The sequence below is a fragment of the Spermophilus citellus genome, assembly GCF_964194105.1.
Source record: "Spermophilus citellus genome assembly, chromosome: 11".
Classification (NCBI taxonomy): Eukaryota; Metazoa; Chordata; class Mammalia; order Rodentia; family Sciuridae; genus Spermophilus; species Spermophilus citellus.
The window spans coordinates 93,812,496-93,835,279 of record NC_138192.1 but is presented as its reverse complement, the minus strand read 5'-3'; the positions used below and the strand labels follow the sequence as shown (position 1 = coordinate 93,835,279).

Sequence of the window (22,784 nt, the reverse complement as noted above, 5' to 3'; positions counted from 1 at the left end):
TGTGCTAAGCAGGGCAAGCATCTCACTTTACAAGTAAAAAATCTGGGGCTTGAGAAATAATCTGAAGAACCCATGTGTAGCTCACCTAGCATCAGGTCTGAATTTGTCCAGTGTGAAGCTGCCTCTAGGTTACTTCATGTAATTTTCAGTGTTCAGTGACGTGATTATATTTTCATTTCAGTTAGGGACTTAGGAGATATATCTAAAAGAAGCAAGTTTGCAAGTATAAAGATCTACTAGTTACTTTAAAATTTAGTCAAGGAACAAAGACATCTGAATAAGACCTGAAACTTTAAAACAATTAAAAGAAAATATGGAAACACTTCAAGATGTAAGCACAGGCAATAACTTCCTAGATAGGACTCCAAGAGCTCAGGAAATAATATTGAGTCAACAAATGAGATGGCATCAAATTAAAATGCTTCTGCACAGCAAACAATCAACAGAGAGAAGACACAACCTACAGATTGTGGGAAAATCTGGCCAGCTATTCTCCTAACAGAGGATTAATACCCCAAATACGTAAAGAACTCAAAAAACCTAAAACCAACCCCTCTCCAATTAATTAATGAGCAAGTGAACTGAACAGACACCTCAAAAGAAGAATAAGTGACCAAAAATTATATGGCAAAAATGTTTGAGATCTCAGAATTACTTTTGAGATTCCTTCTAACTCCAGTGAGAATAGCAATCATCAAGATTTCAAAACAGTAAATTCTGGCAAGGATGCAAGAAAAACAAACTCACATACACTGTTGGTGGGAGTATAAATTAGTACATTTGCTGTCAAAATCAGTACTGAGTTGCCGCAAAAATAGGTCAACCATATTATCCAGATGTACCATTCCTCAGCACATACCCACAGGAATTAAAGTCAGCATTCTATAGAGTTACCTATATGCCCATGTTTACAAGGCACAATTCACAATAGCCAAGCTATGGAATCAGCCTAGGTTTCTCTCGATTGATTAATGGATAAAGAAAATGTGGTATATATACAAACAGAGTGTTATTCAGCCATAAAGAAGAATGAAATCACATCATTTGTAGGAAAATGAATAGAACTGGAGATCATGTTTAGCAAAATAAGCCAGACTCCAAAGAACAAGTATTGTGTATTTTATCTCATACGTGGGATTAAAAAAAAAAGTGACATGAAAGTAGAAAGGAGACTATTAGAAAACAGGGATAGAAATAATCCATCTATGAAATATGCACATATGAATATGCCACAATGAAGCCCATTATTCTGCATCATTAGTAGGCACTAATAAAAAAGATTGAAAGCAATATAAGCAAGATATGATGAAATTTGAACTAGTATAGTGTCAATGGAATGGGAAAATATGTAGGATACAAACAGGACTTGTAAGTTTTTAACCAAATTGTGAAGTCCCTTTACCAAAATAAACCTTGTGTAGATTAAAGTTAAATCATTTGGTAATATAGTCTCTATTTGATTATTGAAATGAAACTGTATATCACAAAATACATTTAAGCTACCGACATCAAATGCCATGTACTAAAGACATAAAGGAGTGTGAATTATTAAAAATATATCTTTATTCACCAGAGATTTACTAGTAGAATAGGTAAGTGCAAATTAATATATTCATTCTCATGTAGCATTTCACATCTTGTCTCTTTTCTGTTCGCCCAACGGATGGCTTCCCTAAGTATGAACAGAGACAAAGAGACAACAAGAACAATCAGAAAAGATATACTTCCTCTTGCCCTGTCAGTGCTACTTGTTCCTTACATGTGTATCCACTTACTCAGCCATCCCTCTTCCTATACTATCTGTGTTCCTTCTTCTGAGACCAACCACTACACCATTGTCTACACCCAATTCCTTCTCAAGTCCCTTGCTTCTGAAACGTCTTCTTTCCCTAGTGCCTAAATTTGTTCCTTCTTGCTCCATCATTCTTCTTAGCTACAAAGGTACCTTAACATTACTTTTCCATGAAAATATTTGTCTTGACTCAAAATTCTTATTTGTTCAATGCTCGTTCTGTGTTTGCTTCATCAGAAAAAATGTGCAAAAGTGTTGCTCACATCACTGTTTCCTATTAGTAACTCCCCCAACCTTTCCTTAATCTCCTCTCACAGGGACTTGGTACTCACCATATTCTACGTAACCTAAACTAATGTTCATAATATATCAAGGAAAAATAAATTTCCCATCTTTTAGGCATTCAATAAGGAAAAAAATTAAAGTCATTTATATGAATATGCATAAAAAGATTCAAATTCATTATGCAGGGAACAATAGAACTATTTTTCTTATAATTATCTTTTAATTGATATGATATCATTTCATGAAGTCTAGCATAGCAACTTGATCTAACTGAATTATGCTATGCATGATATCAAGCTGTTTTTCTTCTTCCTTTTCTTCTTTTTTTCCACCTTGACTTCCTTTCTCCTCCTCCTTTTAAATAAACTAAGTATCTTCAGTTCTGACTCAGACAAAACTAAGTGAAATCAGTCAGGCTTAAATGATGACAATAGAATTATGCCTCAACAAGGTAGTTTTGTATTAATCTCCTAAATTATTTTTCATTGTTGTGCAGAAGATAAATTATGTGTTATTTCTAAAGAAGCTTTGTCAAGCTCTAGCAAACTAGCTTAATTATGAAAAACTAAATTTTCTATAATGATCTCTTCTTTTGAAGTCTTTAATATGAAATTACATTTGCTCAGTTATAAAGTTGGTTCTTGGGTTTTTCAAGTGTTTTTAGAATTTTAAGCCATTATGTATAAGTATAATTTCAGTCTTTCTTCAGTTTTTGGCATTTAAATCAATTAAAAATTTAAAATTATCAGTAGGGTAGTACTTTTTTAAATAAAAGAAAGTAAAGATAATTGATTTCCTCCCTAAAATATGAATATATATTGCTGCATTGTGACATGGATACATATATAGTATTAACTATGTTAGTCTTGCAAATAGTAAACCAAAATGCCACTTCTCTTATTTTAGCATTTCAATAGTATATAACAGTGTAGCTATTATTCATATGACAAATATCCTCACATTAAATGAAAAAAAAAAGGAGAGTGTTTTCCTATTTTTCTTTAAAGTCATACTGGGATTTCTAGGGAAAAGTCAGAAAACGTAAAATATGGCATTGTTATGGCTCAAACACAGCAGCCTAGAACTTTCTGAGCTTCTAGGAACTGTCAACAACTCCTCTTATTTAAATCCAACTTACTTGCAGAAGAAGTATATGAGAGAGATTGTCATACAGATGCAAGATAAGCAGTTGCACAAATTAAAGAAGGAATGGAAAGTGTGAATTAAAATATCCTTTCCATTCTTTAAGTGGACCGTATCCTTCATTGGAAGGGACACTCACAGTTCAGCTTTCAGGTAATAAAGTTATTGTAATTTACTCAATTAGTTAACAAAGAAACAATTGTCATTCACAATTTGATAAAGTAATTTTAGTTGCAACAGGTATATTGAATGCTATCATTAACCAATTTTTTATTTATGTAAAAAAGCAGAAAGAAATTAAAATTCTACCAAAAATTGCTTTGTCATTCTACTAATTTAAGAAAAAACACTGACCACTAGATTGGTATTAACTGAAAAAGAAGGAGAAAAAATGTGTTCTAAATTTTTAAAAAATTAAGATTATGGTCAGCATAATATTTATATAAAAGTTTCTTTTTCTCAAATTTATAATTATTTAAATAATCCCTAATATCTATAACTATATATATAATCCCCATTTAAATCTGGAAAGCTCATCCTATTTATTGATACACTCTGTTTCTCAGACCACTTACTTGAGCCACTTACTTCAGACTTGATGCAATTGGAGATTTCTATTTATACATCTTTATATTATACTTAATACAAATTAAACACTTTATAGGTTGGTTAAAAAGAAGTCCTAAAGCTACATTCAAGAGAAAATGGGAGTCATACATAGACTGGAAAGGTAGTATTATCTGGAGAAAAAATAAATATGCAATAGAAGAAATATGCTTAAACTATTGTAGAACGTATGCTGCCATGGAAAGAAAATTTCAAAAAGATGCAAAGCACACTTGAAGAAAATTAAAAGCAGAGCTAAGGTTGTATAGCTAAGTATAGCAAGAAAAATCTGAGATATGAATATATTTATTTTCCTAGGGTGTATTAATAACATTTGTTCATTTTTTATTAGTCAGTTTTCACTAGGTAAAACTACAGTAAAAAAATGACCTCAAAATCTCAGTGGTTTGCAGCACCAATGGCATATATCTTTCTCCTTTAGCTACGGTCAGCTGTGGCTCTGCTCTATATATCTTCTTCTTATGCTGGAACTTGTTGAAAGAACAACCCATATTTTAGAATGTGTCTTTTTTTTATACAAAGGGAAAGAGCAAGAAAGTACAAATCTACACAATAGCCTTTTTATAGCTTCTATCCAGAGCTCTCTCGACTCCACTCACATTTTCATGGCAAATTAGTGTCACAAGGCCAAGTGTGGTATCATGACACTCCAAGTCCTAGAACTACAGTAAGAAACGTGATCCTTCTATTAGAAAGAGAGGAAAACAATGGGAAAAACAATAAATCTACTCTGAGTGTGATATGCCAATAGTCTTTTCCATGGATAATATGATTCTATACCCAGGTCTTGAAAAGTTAAACCAAATATAGGTCAAAGTCACATTGTTAGCAAGAATTAGCAGGTGACTTCATTAGGATTTTTGATTTGGAAATTAGCATACAAGAGTAGGATGGCTATTTAAAGTAAAGATAATTTTAAAAGAAACATGAATTCTACCATGTGGGAAGAAATAAAACACATAATGGTAAGAATGAAAAGATTGCAAGATAAGCCATTGGAAATATGTTTTCATAAAGTTATTAAGTTTGTAATGAAGTAATAGGTTAGGATAATTTAAAGAAAATTTAAAATAGCCATCAAAATAATAACACAAAAATGAAACATCTCCTCCATATATCATTAGAAGAGATAAAATAAAATTAATACCACACAATAGTTGACTCGCCAAAAGAAAGAAGAAAAGGGGAAAGAATAACACAAGAAGAGGAGTAAAATATGATTCAAGCATCAAATTGGTAGGCTTAAAAACCACACATATCAGTAATTAAATTAGAATAAATGGACATTTTTTTCACATTGGACAAAAGCCAAAGCTGCATTCTAAATAAATGCATACATATTAAGATTGTATAGAAACACATTTTAACCATAAGGAAACAGATTGAAAGTTAAAGAATGTGAAGAAAAAGCAAAAGAAAGCTGGTGATAAAGTATGAATATCAGGATAAAGTAGACTTCAAGATGAATAGCTTTACCAGGGACTCTGTTCATAAGACCACTAAACATCCAATAGCAGAATTGCCAAATGCAAGATAAAAATTAACAAAACAAAAGGTAACTAGCAGCAAATTTACTGTCACCAATGGGGATTTTAAACTCTTTTCTCAGTAACAGATAAAACAATTAAACAAAAACATTAGTATAGTTATGGATAATGTAATTGCACTAACCATTGACTTAAGCCATTAACATTGATAGGAAAATTCTCCACACAAGAGAAAGTTGTAGTTTCTAAGGATGTTCAATATAGACCATATTCTGGATCATAAAACCACAAAACAAGTTTCAATATATTTCAGATGATTTAATTTAAATTGTGTTCTCTAGCCATGACAAATTAAATCATTGCATTTAATAAAGATGAATAAAAATAATGAACCTTTGAAAAATCCCTAAATATTTGAAAGTTAAAAACACACTACTAAATAATTTATGGATCAGAGAAGAAAGTTCAAAGGATAATATGGTATGTACTCTGAACAGAAATACATGAAAACACAACACATCAATATTTGTGAGATGCAGCTAAATCAGTCTTTACAAGAATATCTATAGGTTTAAATACCAGTGTTAGAAAATCAGAAAGTATAAAGTACCTCTATTTTGAGAAACTATAAAAATAATAATTTAAACCCTAATCATGTAACATAAAGGAAATATATAAAAATAAAGAATAGAAAACAATAAGATGGGAACATTAAATAGTCTTATATACAGAAACTAAATTAGTAATTGAATAACTTTGAAAAATTACTCTTGTACCAAGTAATTTCCTAATGAATTATAACAATCTTATGCACAGGAAAATAATAACTCTTCATCATACACAACCTCTTTCTTTTTTTATTATTATTAGTTGTTCAAAACATTAAAAAGCTCTTGACATATCATATTTCATACATTTGATTCAAGCAGATTATGAACTCCCATTTTTACCCCGTATACATATTGCAGAATCACATCGGTTACACATCCACTTTTTTACATACTGCCATAACCTCTTTCTTAAAGAACCAAACATAAGAATGCTTCCCAACTTATATCATGAAGCCATTTTAACTCAAACACTAAAATCAGGCATGGACAATATAAGAAAAGAGTAATATAGCAAGAATATCTCATGAAAGTGAGTACAAAAATTCTTTACAAAATATTAGCAAATGAAATCCAGCAGTAAATTAAAAATGTCAATATATAGGTTTGGGTTTTCCAGGAATGCGAGGTTGGCTTACTGCAGGGCATTTTACCACATTACAAATCAAGAGATAAAAGTAAAAATATTTGGAGAAACCATTCTCAATCTTAACTTCATATCATACATAAAATCCAATTTAAGATGCTCATAAACCTGAGTGTAAAAATTTATAAATTTATAAATTTTGAGACTTAAATAAAACATAAATATCTTCCTGACCTTTGAGAAGAAAGCTTCCTAAAAGAGCCATAAAAATAAGACTCACACAAAAGACAATTAACTTCATCAAAAAACGTTTCTCATTGGGGAAAAAAAAAAAGCACATCATCCAAAAATAGAAAAAAAAAAATCACAAGATGTATATCTGACAAAACAAAACCAAAAAAAAATGTGTCCAAAATATTTTTTAAATTTTCTGCACTGGGAAATAAATGTAAAAATACCAGCAATAATAACTTTTACCTTAAGACTCAATAATCCTACTGCTGGGTAGTTGTCCAAGAGAAACAAAAACATATGTACATGGCTGTGTTGGTGCATGCTTGTAATTCCAGTTACTTGGAAGCCTTGGGCAGAAGGGTCTTATGTTTAAGGCTAACCTGAGCAACTCAGGGAGACACTATATTGAAATAAAAGGACTGAGGATGTACCTCAATGTTAGAGTGCCTTTACATTCAATCCCCGGCACTGCAAAATAATAATATGTACACCAGAAACCTTTTACCAAGAATATTTATGTCCGCTTTATTCATAAGTACACAATTATAATTTCTTTCCATTTATTTACTTATTTGTCTATTCATCTACTTTTGGTACTGGGGATTAAGCCCAGGGCCTCATGCAATGATAAGCTCTACTATCCAGCTATCAAGCTACTAAACTCTGCAACTATCTAAATCTCAAATTATTCTGAGCAAAAGAATCTCAACATAATTTACATTGTTGTATTATTACATTGAGATGATTTCTAAAATCATTAAAACTAATCTGTGCTGATCAATGATCTGCTTGTATGTAAGTAGCATAGTGGTAGGGAAATGCAAGTGTAGTGGGAAGGAGCAGAAAGTTTCCTTTCTGAGATGATCATTTCATATGTGTCTTCATATGCACTCTTCAAAACTGATTGAAAAGAATCCTTATGATCTGAGTGTTTCACTGAATGTCAGTTTTAACTCAGTTCTTAACAAATTAAGTGACACTGAATGACTAAGTATTTGAACATTATATTTCACCATGTATTCAGAATAGGTTAAGAATATTACAAGAGAAACAGGAGGTTGAGTTATTTATGATAGTGAGTTCAGCAGAGAAACTGGGCTCAGTAGGCCTGTTGATGTGTCAGACCAGTGTGCCCACCTGTATTGGGACAGAACAGAGTGGTGAGTAAAGAACTTTAGGAACCTTCAGGAAAAAACACCAGGGCAGAGAGATTTGAGGAAAACATAACATTATCATTTTAATAAGCCTCTAATTCCAAATCTTCCTAAAAGGAATAAATCAGTTTTAACTGTAGAATGACATATTAAATATGCTGCTCTTTCAGTAGCTCCACCTCCCTTGCCCCTCAAATTTCTTTCAATCACTTACCAAAACCTAAGTTTCTATGAAATAAAAGGAAATAATTATTTTGCTTCACAACTTCAAAATAAAGGGTTTAAAACTTTACTACAAAATAAAGAACTTAAAATGCAAATGTGTGGTTAAGATAATACTTTAGGATAAAGGTGTTTTATTCCTGTATAATCAGTATATAACTGCAAATAATTAAGTACTGATCCTTCCCATTTCTGGTAATGTAAAAAGACAAGAAACAGTCCAATTCAACACACATTATTGAGCATGTAACATGCTAAATCAGTGGTTTTCAAGAAAGCTTTCGTGACTCTGACCTTTAGTAAGAATTGTAATTTATATTGCAGCCTGTATGAGTGTACATTTATGTAACTAAAGCATTGTTATAAAATCTGACATATTAATGCTAAATGAGATGCACTTTTATATTTTCTAGTCTAGTTTGTTTTGTATCTACAAAAATGTGGATTGTGATTCATAAGTTTCACTACCTACTAATAGATTGTGAATTGTGGTTTGAAAAACACAATGCTATTTTTTCAACTCAAAATGTAATCCGTGGACCAGCCACAGTAGCAGCAGTATCTGGGGGCATGTAAGAAACGAAGAACCTCAAGCTGCTCCTCTTACCTACTGAAGCAGAATCTCCCTTTAACAAAACCTCAGATGCTTCCTGGGACTTTTGTAGTGTTAGAAACCCTGTACTAGACAACATGAGGAGAAGGCTTGGAACGAATGGAGTCTTGTTGGTATTGCTTAAGACACAGATTATCACTAAGGGACTGTCCGCTTTTTAGAATGTGCATATTCAAGCCCCAAACTTCAGTTATTTCAGTTAATTAAGTATTTCCAAGAATATTACAAGACATTTATGTTAAAAAACAAATAAATCTGCCAGAACTCTTAGCTCCAGTTCTAACAACCATTGGTCCACAAAATTAAATGAAAGCTGGGCACTTTTTTAATTGCTCGTGCTTTATAAATGTGAAAATCTGTGCTTCAGGTACTATGGAAAGATTTTACTTTAGTTTTCATTGTAGATGACTTCATATAAAGACATTTCATTCCCAAAATATTTATTGATGGAGATATTGCTACAGCTTCCTCTGGATTTACTTCTCCTTATGGGAAAATTTCCAAACATCTCTGTTCTACCAATAACTGCCCTTTTATAGAAATGTAATGTGACTTTGGGTAGAAATATTATTACTAGTCCCCCTAAGTTAGCAAAGTTCATCCCTGGATTACTTCCAGTAGATCTCCAACCAAGGATCTCAGCGCTAAAGAAAATGGGGCTGCTCTAAGGACCTTCACTGGTCATTAAGGACCTTCCCGTTGTGTTAGTGTGTTTCCTGAGTGATGGGAAGCTTTAACCTGGAAGTTGCTAATCTTGCTAACACTAAAAGGCTCTATCCCATTAGCAGCTTCTGTGTTGCATTAATAATAAGAAAGTAATAAAGAATCCAGCCTCAGCTGTTCAGGCTCCCCTGAGGTACGGCCTCAGCTTCCTTCTTATCCCAATGGTCCACTCTAATGGTCTTCCCTGTATTAGAATAATAGAGTGGATAATAAGACAATTGTTCTCTGTTCTATCAGAGTCTAAAATCCTTTCTTCTTTTGGGGGAAAAACACTTTTTTTTAAAGTCACCCAAATTCAAAATTATGCCATCAATATTTTTGCAATTATAGTTGACCTATTAAATTTGTAATTTTAACACAAATTAAGGGGTTGTCAAGCACAGAGAAACTAAAGCAATATAACTTCAGATCCTCAGGCACACAAAAAATATATTGTTTTAGAAGACAATAATTCTTCCCACCTCTCCTGAAAGAGCTACAAAACAGAAATCTCTCCTTGATATTTGTGTCTTATTTATTTATTTATTTTTATTTATTTATTTTGGTATAACAAATCAGTCATCTGCATGGTAATAAATTAAAATTAAGAAGTGCAGTTCTTTGTTTTTATAAATATTAAAAATCCTGTTAATAAACAAAAAATAAATGAAAAAATAAAGTGTTAAAATAACATTGAATTTGACAAGCTCAGGGTGCATATTTTAAATTATTTGTTAAAAATGTTTCATTAGGGTTCATAAAGACAGGAATTTCTCATATTTTTTTCTTGAAGATATGTGATCTTTGCAGAAGTGCACTTTTTAAAGCCCTCTTAGATTTTAAACATGTTTTAAAGCATGCAATCTGTCCATGAAATCTGATTATCTTTGTAGTAGTTAGATAGTTGGGATTTTTCACTTTCAAGTAAAGCTACTTTTTCTTTTAATAAAATGTCTTTTAATTGGTAAACAATAGTCTATCACCTCAAAAGTCCGGCTTATTCCTCCCTACTTAAAATACTAGAAATTTTTTATCAGTTGATATCATCATGTCATGATTTTTGAAAGGTACATTTTGTAATTAGGTTACATTTTGCCTATTTTTATACCTGTAATTCTGGGGATGGCAAGGGCCAGTATAAATGATCATCACCAGTGACTAAATATATATATTTTAAATAAAATTTATGTCCAAAACTCTAAGAGTAAATCACTATGATTTGCCCTGTCCAATTTTTATGTAAGATTCAAGAAATGACAGTAAAACGAGAGCTGTTTTCTAAAGACTTATAATCAACATATTTTCCCCACAAGTACTTAGCAGTTTGAGGAGGGGAAAGTGGACATATCTAATAAGATATGACTACCTATACAATATTTTAAAAATTATACATGAAAGCCTTTGAATGAAAAATGTCTATAATTTAGCAATAAGAGATAACTCAGTAGTTTTCATAAACTAGACACTAGATTTTTCTTCTACAGAGATAACAGTCTAAATTCTTTTTCATTAAATAGCTCTTTCATATATTCTATTTGCTAGCTGAGCAATTTTTATAAATCCAGTAAACATACTTCTTAGTTACTTTATTTTGCTTTTCAGAAGAAGTGTTGACTACATTCCAATCCAATCGGTAGCATAGCGTTGCTAGAGTTGCCCTTAAAGGGGAAGAAAACGGTTGAGAATGATGTTCCTATAAAGCCCTGGTAGCAGACAGGTCCATTGGAAATTAACAGCTTTATCAGAGAACTGTGTCAACATTGTTGATTGTACACACACTTATCTGCATTTCCTTTGTTTACTTTTTTCTGTCCTATAGTCCATGAGGGCTCTGGAGAAACCAGTCAAAAGGAGACATCTACCTGTGATATTTGCCAGTTTGGCGCAGAATGTGATGAGGATGCTGAGGATGTCTGGTAAGATGCTGTTTTCAGTCTTAAGCAAAATAATGATAGCAATTATTATTTTTTATTCCATAAACTATTCCCCCAAAGAAGACATTTTGGTATTTTCTTTTCTTTTGGGTTCTGAAGAGGGTAAAAATGAGGTGAAAATAGTAGCAAGGAATTTCTGGAACTGAATTAAGAGGTAGGCCAGCTGGGAAGCTATCCAGGGCATTACCTGGTAAGGCACACTAAAATATCACTGATTCCCCTTTCTAACGCTTGGCAATGTTAAGATATAATAGGGAAAATCATATTTACAGGAATATCTCTCAGGAAACACCATCAAGAAACAATGTCAGATTGCTGTCTAACTCTGACCAAGTTGCTATAATAAAATATCATAAACTGGATAGCCGAGAAACAGAAACTAATTTCACACCATTCTAGAGACTGGTAATTCCAAAATTAACACTTCAAGCAAAAGTTGGTGAGGACCCATTTTCTTATAGACAGCCTTCTTCTCACTGTACCTACCAAGGTGGAAGAAGCACAAGATGACTCTGGGCCTTCAATAAAGGTAGTAACATGAAGGCTCACCAAAGACTCTACCTCCTGACACAGGGGCTTTCAAGGGAGGAGGATTCAGCATGTTCACTGACAACACACACTCTGACCACAGCAGTGCTAATATGATTTCTGAGATGGTAAGTTCTGATAACCACAGATATTTGATTTAGGTAATGTGCAGGTGCACATTCATAACTGAATTGGGAAGACACTTAATAAAAAATGACCACTGGCCTGCTCTGTAGGATCAACTTCTCTTTTCCTCCAAGTAATACTTAGCTTCCCTTATAATGATATGGTGAACATATAATCAATAATATTCATTATTTTGAGTGGGTATCAAAATTTTAGCTTTCTGTAACATCCAGGTATATTGGCCCTGGCCTGATCTTATAGCAAAGAGAATGACCAAAAGATGAGAGTGAGTTTTTTCTGTCTTCATAGTGAAAAGAGGGAGTTAGTCTCTCTTTCATCTCCTCCTCTTCCCCCCCGCCACCCGCTCCCACACACACTCTTACTTACATCTCACAATGTTCATACAAAACAGTTGGTTGCTCTTGTTTTGTCAATATGTATTTTCCTAGAGCAGTTAACAGGCATTTAATCAAACTTTTGTGAGTGGAAGGAGAAATTTATCTAAGGGAAATGAAAACAACAACAACAACAAAAATGAAGGCAAGGTAATTTGGACAAGAGGGAAACAATCAACAGTTACATTTTTAATGCAAAGTAATATGAAGATTCCATCTGAATAAACTGGGATACTTGTAGGTAAGCACTGCCATGTAATAAATAGCCAGGTGTTACAACCTTCTATTGATGAAAGCAGATAATGGTAGCATTTCCCTTTCTGTTGACACTTCTTGCCAATGGGCAGGTAGGAGTGGAGTCAGAGTCTACATTCACTGCATGACAATATTGCCATAGACAGATGTACATTTACTGCAGAACATCCTGAGCATCATGTGGTTGGTGGGTTCATGGTTCCAAAATGTAACAGATAATAAAAATTCCTTTAGGAATTTTTTAAACATACCAATTCTTTAATGCTACCTCAAACTTAATGACTCAAAATTTCAGATATCAACTTAAAATGTTATTTTTCTAAAACTTCTCAAATGATTATAGAAACACTGCTCTAAAATAAATGACTGATCCAAAGAATCTCTGACAGCATCAGGAGTTCCACGTCAAATTTCAAGCTGTTAACTTTCTTGCTGTAAATTATTTTGCTTTAAAAACACAAAAATGAGTTAGTCATTGTCTAAAGAATTTCTTCCATTCTTCTCTTTTCTCATCATTTTAATGATCATTTCCACTTTCTAAGTACAAAGATTTAAGACATGAGATTACAATATCAGCTAAAAGTTATTGATTGCTTATCATGTGTTTCATTATTTTTACACACTTTTTTTCTTGGCTTTCTTCAAATAATTGTAGTAAGTATATTCTATTATTATTTTGCTGTTCAAAGAATAGAACAGGTCTTGAGTTGTCTAAATGATGGGGCCAAGATGAAATATGAGTTGAAAGTAACCAGAAGGTGTTAGCTTGACAATTCACCCAAAGATACAATTAAAAGAGTATTTCTTTCCTGTGGTGGCTGGAATAGTGACATGGCCAGATTGCAGGCAGTGTATTCACAGTAACACTCAGGACCTGCAGTTTAGAGCCAGTGACTAGGGAGATGCTTACTGCAGGCAGTGGGAAACCATCCAGCAAGCAGAGTGTCGTTTCTGATATCTTGCAAAAGTTCAGATCTAAGGTATGAAGGTAGTTCATGGAGATATGGACTAAGCTAGTAGCATCAGAAAAGTTCAGCAGTTGACTATAGGGCCCAACTATGGCAACTAGAGTTCAGAAAAAGCAGCCTAGTGATAAACAATGGTAAATGAGAAGAACAAGACAGACCTCAGTCATGGAGGAATTAGGTACCCAACAAGAAAGCAAATCAGAGACTGAAACTGGAAAGACTAGGTAGATAGTGGAAATGGTATAGAAAGCCAAGTCTTGGTTACCAGAGGTGGGGAGATGCATAGCCTAAATCTGGGAAGTCAGTTACAAGGTCAAAATGAAACCAACAGCAAGGCTCACTGGTTGCTAAATCAGTTAGCTTTTGGCTAGGATATCTTGCATGTCCCCAGCCTAGGGACAAGATTAGTTCTAAAAATTGGAGTAAATTTGAACCTCCAGATGGGGGCTAAGTGGCCATAGCTGTGAAGATTGGAGGGCTGCAGGGGCAGGGAGCCAACAAGATCATTGTACTTCCCAGGCAAGAATGAAAAGTTGTTAGCATTTAAATAAAATGTATTTAAAATATCCAATGTAAGCAATAAAGAACAGTGCTGAGGTGATGAGTGCATTGATTTTCATTTACATAAATATCTTTGTATGTTGGCATATTATATTTAGTTATGACCATGAAGGGCAGATTAGAAACAGCTGAGGGGCATAGGAATAAAACAATAAATGAAATTAAATAAGCATGGAATGAAAGAGGCAATAAAGTAAGATAGGAAGTGATATGAGGGTGATCTGACTTACAGTACTAATCAATAGAACTTCCTTGGGCTCAAATACACTGTTGATTTTGAATGAGACCACAGCCAGATTCTCTTGCAAACATAAAATACTGCATATGCCATCTGGCCACAGAGAATGAAACTCAGTGTTTTGTTTTATCTTATCTTTGACATCAACTTAACTATGATTTTATGCAAATAAATTTCTTCTATCCTACATAAAGAAGTAATAATGAGATATAAATAAATAGTAATAATAAATGCTTTTATCATGTCTACAATGCATATACAAAGGTGAAAAAATAATTCTTGATCTTTCTTTAACCCTGGGGTAAGAAATTAATATTTTACATTTTGCCACAAGAGCTAAGTCTGGTTACTCAGAATTACCCAAGTACTTCCAGAGTGAAGATAAATATTTGTTAGAATTAAAAAGCCAGTTTGCTGTCATCTGATCAGCCTTCCTAGTTAGATGAGTTTTTGAATTTAGGAGCAAGGCACACTGGAGAGGGAGAAGAAATGAAATGATCACAAAGGGGAGAAAGAAAGCTGAAGAAGAAGAAAAAATAATACTTAGGGGTTGGCATTGATAAGCCAGGATACTAGTGACCTAACATTTAATGCTTTTATTTTGAGAAGACAGATGGCTTATAATCTAATCTAAGACCCAGTTTTTTGTCTGATGATTTCATTGCAAGGTTCTCTCTTGCCTTTTTCTTCCTATGGGAAGATCAAGGCTTATACAAATCAGAAAATGTTCAGGTTTTCCTAAGAGGAAAGACAACAGACTATTACAAAAAAACTCTTCAGTTGTAGATATTTACCTAAATGTTGAAAAAAATCAAGTTTCCAAAAGAGAGTTAAAATTCAGCAAGATACCACCATATGAAATACCAGAGCATCCTTTATTTAAGACAGACTTCAAAAGCAATTGAAATACCTGTGTAAAGGATGTGCATGACTGTTTTTTGAGGAAGGGGTTAAGGGAAGGAAAAAGGAAGGACTTGAAAAATTACTTCTCCTTCTATCTAGCCTGAAATGAGTCAAAACTAATGCATTTATACATCAAAGAGATTCTCAAATACATCCTTCCAACTAAATTTATAAAGAAATAGAATGTCTTATAAATAAGACAAACATAATAACATTGGTTCATTGTAAAATAATAAAATCCTATCTGATAGCACTGGGAATACTTAGTTATGATTTCAACAAATATTCCAGATACTAGGTTCATTTTAGAAACAGCTTTATATTCCTTTAATTATCTTACCTGATAAATTATCTCTATAAGTCTAAAGTAGGTCAGTAGTTAACTCTTTGTACTGGGAACTATTTCTTAGAAGTAATTAGCCTGGAACTTTCTATTGGTCCTGTCAGTCAGAAGTAGTTCAGAGCCCTGGGGTTGATACTTGATTTAATATATTTTTAAAAGCAAGCTGATAGCTGGGTCTGATCATAGAAATGGCTGGGTCTAAAATTGGCGGTGTGCCTAATATTTCCAGGGCATCAGAAGAGATCAAGGCAGGGGGCACAGGTGTAAGAGCAGATGCAGCTGAATGACAAATGATATAAAGGAACAACTTAAATGAGTATGTGTATTTGCTTTCTATGCATCTTTTATAGTTCTTTATCCTTGTTTTAACTTTGCTTTTGTAATATTCTCACATGCCACTCAAATTCCATTAGCAAAATCGTATTGGCTTAAATGCTATTAATTTTGCAGCAATCATTAATTTTCACTTTGAAAGCATTAATAATGTTTTCCAGTAGTGTAGTTCTATTCCACAAGTGTATAACATCCTTGTGATCAACTGCAGTGGTAAAAAAGGAGAGAAGCAAGGTAGAAGAAATAAAAGAAGTTCACAAGACAGTAAGCGTCTATTTTTTTTTCTCACTTTTCTTAAGGGAAAGAGTGCAGTATCTGGCATTTCTTTTGTGAGTGTCTCTTACAAAGACAGTTTAGTTTGAAGTCTTTAACATCTTGCTCCTTTGATCTGAGAAGGCTCCTTGTCACTAGGAAGAGTGTGCACTGTTGGCATCATTCCCACCTTTAATGCATTTGGACTGAGGAGACTCATGAATATTTGAAGCAGGGCAATGGCTGTGGATGATCCTTGGCACTAGATTTCACCATACATATAAGTAAATTAGACATTAGGTCCTGCTGACTTTAGTGCATTTAGATTGTGAGTTTGATACAGAAAATTAAGATACCTCTGAAGAAAATGTTGAAAATGGTTTCTTTTTAAACTACTACTGGTTGAGAATTGAACAGAAAGACCATGTTGCAAGTGAAAAGTTTGTGATTATTTTCTACTTAATGAAAAGATCAGATGGGTTATATACATGGTGTAGTCAAAGAAGAGGAGGCTGATTAATCGCAAAATGTTAGTGAATCAGGAGTGCAAGCAAAACAGGGTTTCCTTTTTATTAATTTTCTTTGCTTTTTGGCCTCAGAATTGTAAATGTAGTAAACCAAAATTGGGACTGCTTCTAATATGAATTTACTAGTGGAGATGATGAAAAAGAATATAGCAAAAGTGCAGTCTAGAAAATCCAAGGCTTATGCTGGATGTTTATGTAGCCTTTGAAAAGCCCGTTTCAATTCCAGTGGTTTCCTAATTAGGCGAGGAAAGCATGGCTGGGATGCTCCTTCTCTCCAATTGCCTCTTACCCCACCATGAGAAAAAATGCTGTCATCTCTGAAGCTTGCCATCATGTTTGCTGCTTGTGGAGAGGAGTGGAGACTAAAAAGTAAATGCATCTTTCTTTCCTCCCATGCTTTCATTTTCCCAGAAAAAAAAATTCAGAGAGAGAATTTGATTTCTACATTTTCCACTCCCATAATGAAAAGAGAAAATTGCTATTTTTTTTTTTTTTTTACAAAGCTACATCTAAAAGTTTCAGGGTTTTTTTTTTTTGTTGTTATTTATTTCTTTTATATCTCCTTCCTCCACCTATCTTAATCAACACAAAAATAGCCTGTGTTTTCCTGAATTTCATGCAATGAGATAAAATTTAGAAGTCCAATTCTAGCTATGTGGGACTAGTATTTCTGGCATGGTCTGTACAGCGGTTCATACAAGGCATTAAACAATACCCATGTCAACAAATGCACATCTGTGGCCCATGTGTCTCTGCAGTCGCTGCCAGTACTCATATCTGCCAACTGAAGCTGAAAGCTTCAGACGTTACTTAAGAGATAAATTAATAAAAAATGACACTTCAGATATACAACAGTCAATTAGCAATAACCAACAACTACCCCACTCTCTGAAAAGGAGAATTGTGCTTTATGAAAAGTAACTTAAAACCTAAAATTGAAATTTGAAAATAAGCCACAGTCTTTAAAACTTTGGGTCCTCTTTTATCCTACTTTAAAAGGAATTGGATTTGGGGGGCTGGGGATGTGGCTCAAGCAGTAGTGCGCTCGCCTGGCATGCATGCAAGCACCACATACAAAGATGTTGTGTCTGCCGAAAACTAAAAAACAAAACTAAACTAAAATTCTCTCTCTCTCTTAAAAAAATAAGGAATTGGATTTTCACATAAATTCTAGAGAATCTTTTAACTTTTCTGCTTCCATGCCTCAACTGGGCTAGCTATCACAGAGCAATTAATGAAACTTAATTAGGGTATGACAGCTACAAACCTAATCTAATATAGAGTGCCAAGGACTATAAAAACAAAAAATTAAAAAAAAATACTTTTAGTTGTATATTAACACAATATTCTAGTTGTTTGTTTGTTTATTTATTTATTTATGTGGTGCTGAGGTTCAAACCCAGGGCCTCACACATGCAAGGTAACACTGAGCTATAACTCCATCCCAGGAACAAAGGATTTTGAACTTTAATAAGTTTTTACATTTTTTATAGTACTTATTTAGGCTATACAGTATCAATTTTGCAATTTCCATTTTATATCAAAATAATGAAATACTACATGACTGCAGAACAAAGGACTTCGTATTCTACGGACACTTAAGTGTGTATTGTGCTTCTGCCACTAATTTAACTGTTTTCCTTATAGTTTCTCTTTTTAATGTATTTTAAAAAATCAACTTATAGAGTACTCCCTGCTAATGGAATATTTTGTGCTCACTAAACTTATGCTTGATTTTTTTTTCCTAAAGTTTTGGGGTCTCAATTTCTCATATATTCTGTTAGTAACTCCTATTCCTACAGGGATGATATGCTTTATGTTCCAGTGTCCCAATGTAAGGTTAGAGATAAAAAATGTGAATCTCAATGTACTTGTTGTCGAAATATGGCAGAACTTTCAAAAACATGTTTTTGTGTGTCAGACACGATCTCAAATGTATAAATGTATGAAGTCATTTAATCAATCACACCAAACATGAAGTTCCATATACTGGTAAATCACATTTTACAAAGAAAACTTAGGCACTACACGAGAGGTTAATCAAACATCCCAAAACCCAAAAGTAGGTGGAATAGCTATGATTTAAACCAGTCAGGCTGACTTCGCTGAACTATTGAACTACTACTGAACACTGAACTCAAGGCCTTCTCAAACACTTAATTGAATAAATTGTGTGTGTGTGTGTGTGTGTGTGTGTGGTGTATGTCATGTTTATACACAGACTTGCATATGTGTGTGTGTATATATATAACAAATACACTAGATGTAATGTAAAATGTAGTTCTACACTAAACATGTAACATATATATTAGATATGTTATATATATACATATATATACACATGTAATTCTAAACTAAACATGTAACATATATATTAGACATGTTATATATATATATATGAAGTATATGTTTATATATATATATATATATATATATATATATATGAAGTATAAAACAAAGACTATAAGTGCCAGTGTGTTATAAAATTTACCACTAACAGGCTCACATTGTTTATGATGCCCCTGAGGCTCTTTCCCACTAGGTATACACTTCTTATTTTCTTTGCAGAATGTTCAAGACCATTTAGGTTTAATTTGTTTTTGTAAAAGTATTAGATTATTCTTCAATAAAATATCTGCATTATGACTGCATATCCAGTTATTGACTTGAGGGTGCTGTCCTAATGTTTGCAATCTAAAAACAAAATTACTGAGACCTGTATTTTAAGTCTGAGTTAGACAGATTTCTTGGTTAACTCCAAGAGACTAGACAGTATGTGTACTGAAAACATTTTCCATTGTCTGAATCCAGAGTGTTCATAATAAATAGCTTTCTGAAACATAAGCTTTGTTTACTGAGAAACTGTCCTCCCAAAGGTGTATTAAATTGGGTAAAAACTATCACTGGTCTTCAGTGGTTTACTTCCAAATGGTAATATATTGTATGTGTTGGCTCATCTAAACAACAAATCAGTGAACTGTCCTCTGCAGCCCACATCAGTCTATTCCTGACATTTCCTCTTACAAATAGGATATATAATATCCAATAAGTGATTGAACAAAATCGCAAAATTATATGCAATGCCAAATTGAAAAATCAATGCTAAGGAAGGTCTAAATGCTTATTATAATTTTTAAAAAAGAAAGAAAGAAAATAAATGATAAATACAAAAATCAATTTTCCGAGCCCCCTATTGCAAAATAACATTAATCAGGAGTGGATCCATTCATCCTTTTGTCACTAAACTGTGAATGAAACATAAGAAATTAGGACACTGCACTTGGGACAGATGATCTTCTAAGGATTGTTTATCTCAGTCTTTTTTTTTTTAATTCATTGCAGTCATTTGAAAATCTTTGACATAGCACGTTTTCTCTGTTCTCTAAGCTCATCCTAAAATGAGTTTTCAAGAATCAAAATTGTTTTATCTGGGGCAATAAAAGTAATATTGGGTCCCAACTAGCCATAAGGGTTTATAGTCAACGGGTATTAAGAGATGTATATCTGGAAGAAGTACACAAGAATTGGGAAAAAGGCAAAAATAAAAATGAAATTAATATCAGCTTCACGGTAGCACGAATTATGATGTATTTTTGTAATAAAGAGATATTTGCATAAATTTGGAACTTTGGACTTTCAAATATAAATGCAAAATTATTATTTATGACAAAAAATAAAATAATATATTTGATAACAGTATGTAGTTGAATTTTAATCAAGTATGATTGTTTGTCCTTCAAAAGAATGTTGATAGGGGCAAAAAAAATACACCAGAACTATTTATATTACCTCAATATTGGATGCTCAAACTTGTGGGAAGGAATAGACCAAAAAAGAAGCCCTACTTTGATCAATATATCAGTATATTAGTCAAGCTTCCTCAGATAAACATAATAGATTGATAAAGACCTTTATTATGATGAGGTTTGCTCATGCTATTAGGAACACTGAAAAATCCTACAATCTGCAGTTGACAAGCTGGAGACCATGGAGAACTGATGGTGTACTTCTAGTCTAAATAAGAACACGAGGAAATATTCATTATCATCATAGTCTTTGTTTCTGTGATCATGTGGTCATGGTTGGGAATTACAGCTACCTTATTCCATTATAATTCCTTTACTTGCAGCATACACCTCACTGGTTATGGCTTCCTATCTGATGAGGGGAGGCAGACCTTCATCCTTGAAGGATCTCCATCATCTCTCCTTCTGTTTAGATTGGTTGTTGTAGTATTTCATCAACTATAAACTCAGAACATGGTAACACTAAGAGATTCCCTGGGGTATCTTCTGTATTTCTGCATTGTGGAGAAGTCCAATTTCCCCTTGATAGCCAGGATCAATAACCCCAGTCAGCACAGTAATTCCCTTCTTTATCTGTTGATTCAGAGTCATGAAGAGACCAAAGAGGCCAAGCAAAAGTCATAACTTCCTATTAAATGGAGCCATTGATGTGTTTTAGTGTAATCGTTCTTCATTTTAGAAGACCTCTAGGCTAGCAGAAGATAAAATCACAAATATAGTAAGTAAAGTTTTTTAATGAGTTACTAGAGGTAAGAGTGGATTTGCCCCTTCCATTCTCACCTCTTGAATCCTAGCTATGGGACAGTCAGCTCCAGATGCTGAATCAAAGCACATAGATCCTTCTAGAGAACCTTGACCGAACCCTGCAAATTATTGTCACCAAGCTGGCACTGTAACTGAGTCTTCAGAAGGCCCTTCCACACTTCTATTATGACAGCTGCTCTAGGGTAGCAGGGAACATGGTAGGACTAGTGAATCCCATGAATCCCATGAACATTGTACTGTTGCCATACTTCTGCTGCAAAGTGAATTCCATGGTCAGAAGAAATCTTGTGTGGGACACCATGACTGTAGATAAAGGAGTCCATGGACAGTAATTAGCATTAGGACAAAATCACATACAAGAAAGCAAATCAAGATTCAGAATCTCTATTCTAATAAGAACAAATGTTGCTTCTTTCATGAAGGAACCAGTCCAATATAATAAACCTGCCACCCGGTAGCTAGCTGATCACCCCAGGGAATAATACCATACTGGGGATGCAGTGTTGGTCTCTGGTGTTGATTGATTAGGAACTCAGCAATGGATGTAACCAGACTCATCTTGGTGAGTGAGAATTTATGCTGCTCTTGTCAGGCCTAGCATTCCTTCTTGTCTTCATGGTCACTTTGTTTATGAGCTCATCAGGCAATAACAGCTCTGGAGAAAGAGGCTGACTAATATCTACAGAACAGATTATTCAAGCCATTCAATTATTAAAATCACCCTTTTGTGGGCATTCACATGGAACACAAATAACTTCATCTTTTTGACTATTGAAAGAATTTCATCCATACCCCAAATTTTCTTGTCACCAATTTTCTAACCATGTTCCATCTGAGTTCTTGTCTTCTTACTCTCTGTCAGTTTATGATAGGGGGCACCCCATGAGGCCATAGGTGAAGGCTAAGCTAGAGAAGGTAGTGAAACAGGAGTGGTTACCATGGCATTTAGGTACCTATTCTTTGTGTAAAGTGTATTGTGCCTTCAAGGCCTAATTTCACATAAGCACTTCCATTTGATAATAGAGTACTATTGTGCCCATCCAAATGTATGATTTGGTAGGAAAGATAATACCCAATTCATGATGGGAAGCTCAGGTTTTATAGTAACATAGTGGCCCATGGTTAAGTATTCAGACTGTACTAAGCAAGCCAACAGCTATTTCTTGAAAGAATAGTTATCTGCAGAGGGTGCAAAGCTTTACTCCAAAATCCTCAGGGAATGTACTATGATTCATTTACAGGGGCCTGCCAAAGGCTCTAAACAGTATCCTTATGTGCCACTAACACTTTAAACACCATTGGATCTGCTAGGTCATATGGCTCAAACAGCAGAACAGCTTGTGTGGTGGCCTGGACCTGTTATCCCCTTCTTATTCTGGGCCTTATTCAAAACTAGC

General features: G+C 33.7%; 1 protein-coding gene across 1 annotated transcript in view; it reads left to right on the top strand.

Moving 5' to 3' along the window:
- TMEFF2 (transmembrane protein with EGF like and two follistatin like domains 2) overlaps nt 1-22,784 on the top strand; it is a 238,790-nt gene that overhangs the window by 121,457 nt on the left and 94,549 nt on the right. Inside the window, exon 5 of the mRNA XM_081262368.1 lies at nt 11,273-11,369. Coding sequence (XP_081118494.1) covers nt 11,273-11,369 — 97 coding nt within the window. The remainder of the gene's footprint in view (nt 1-11,272; nt 11,370-22,784) is intronic.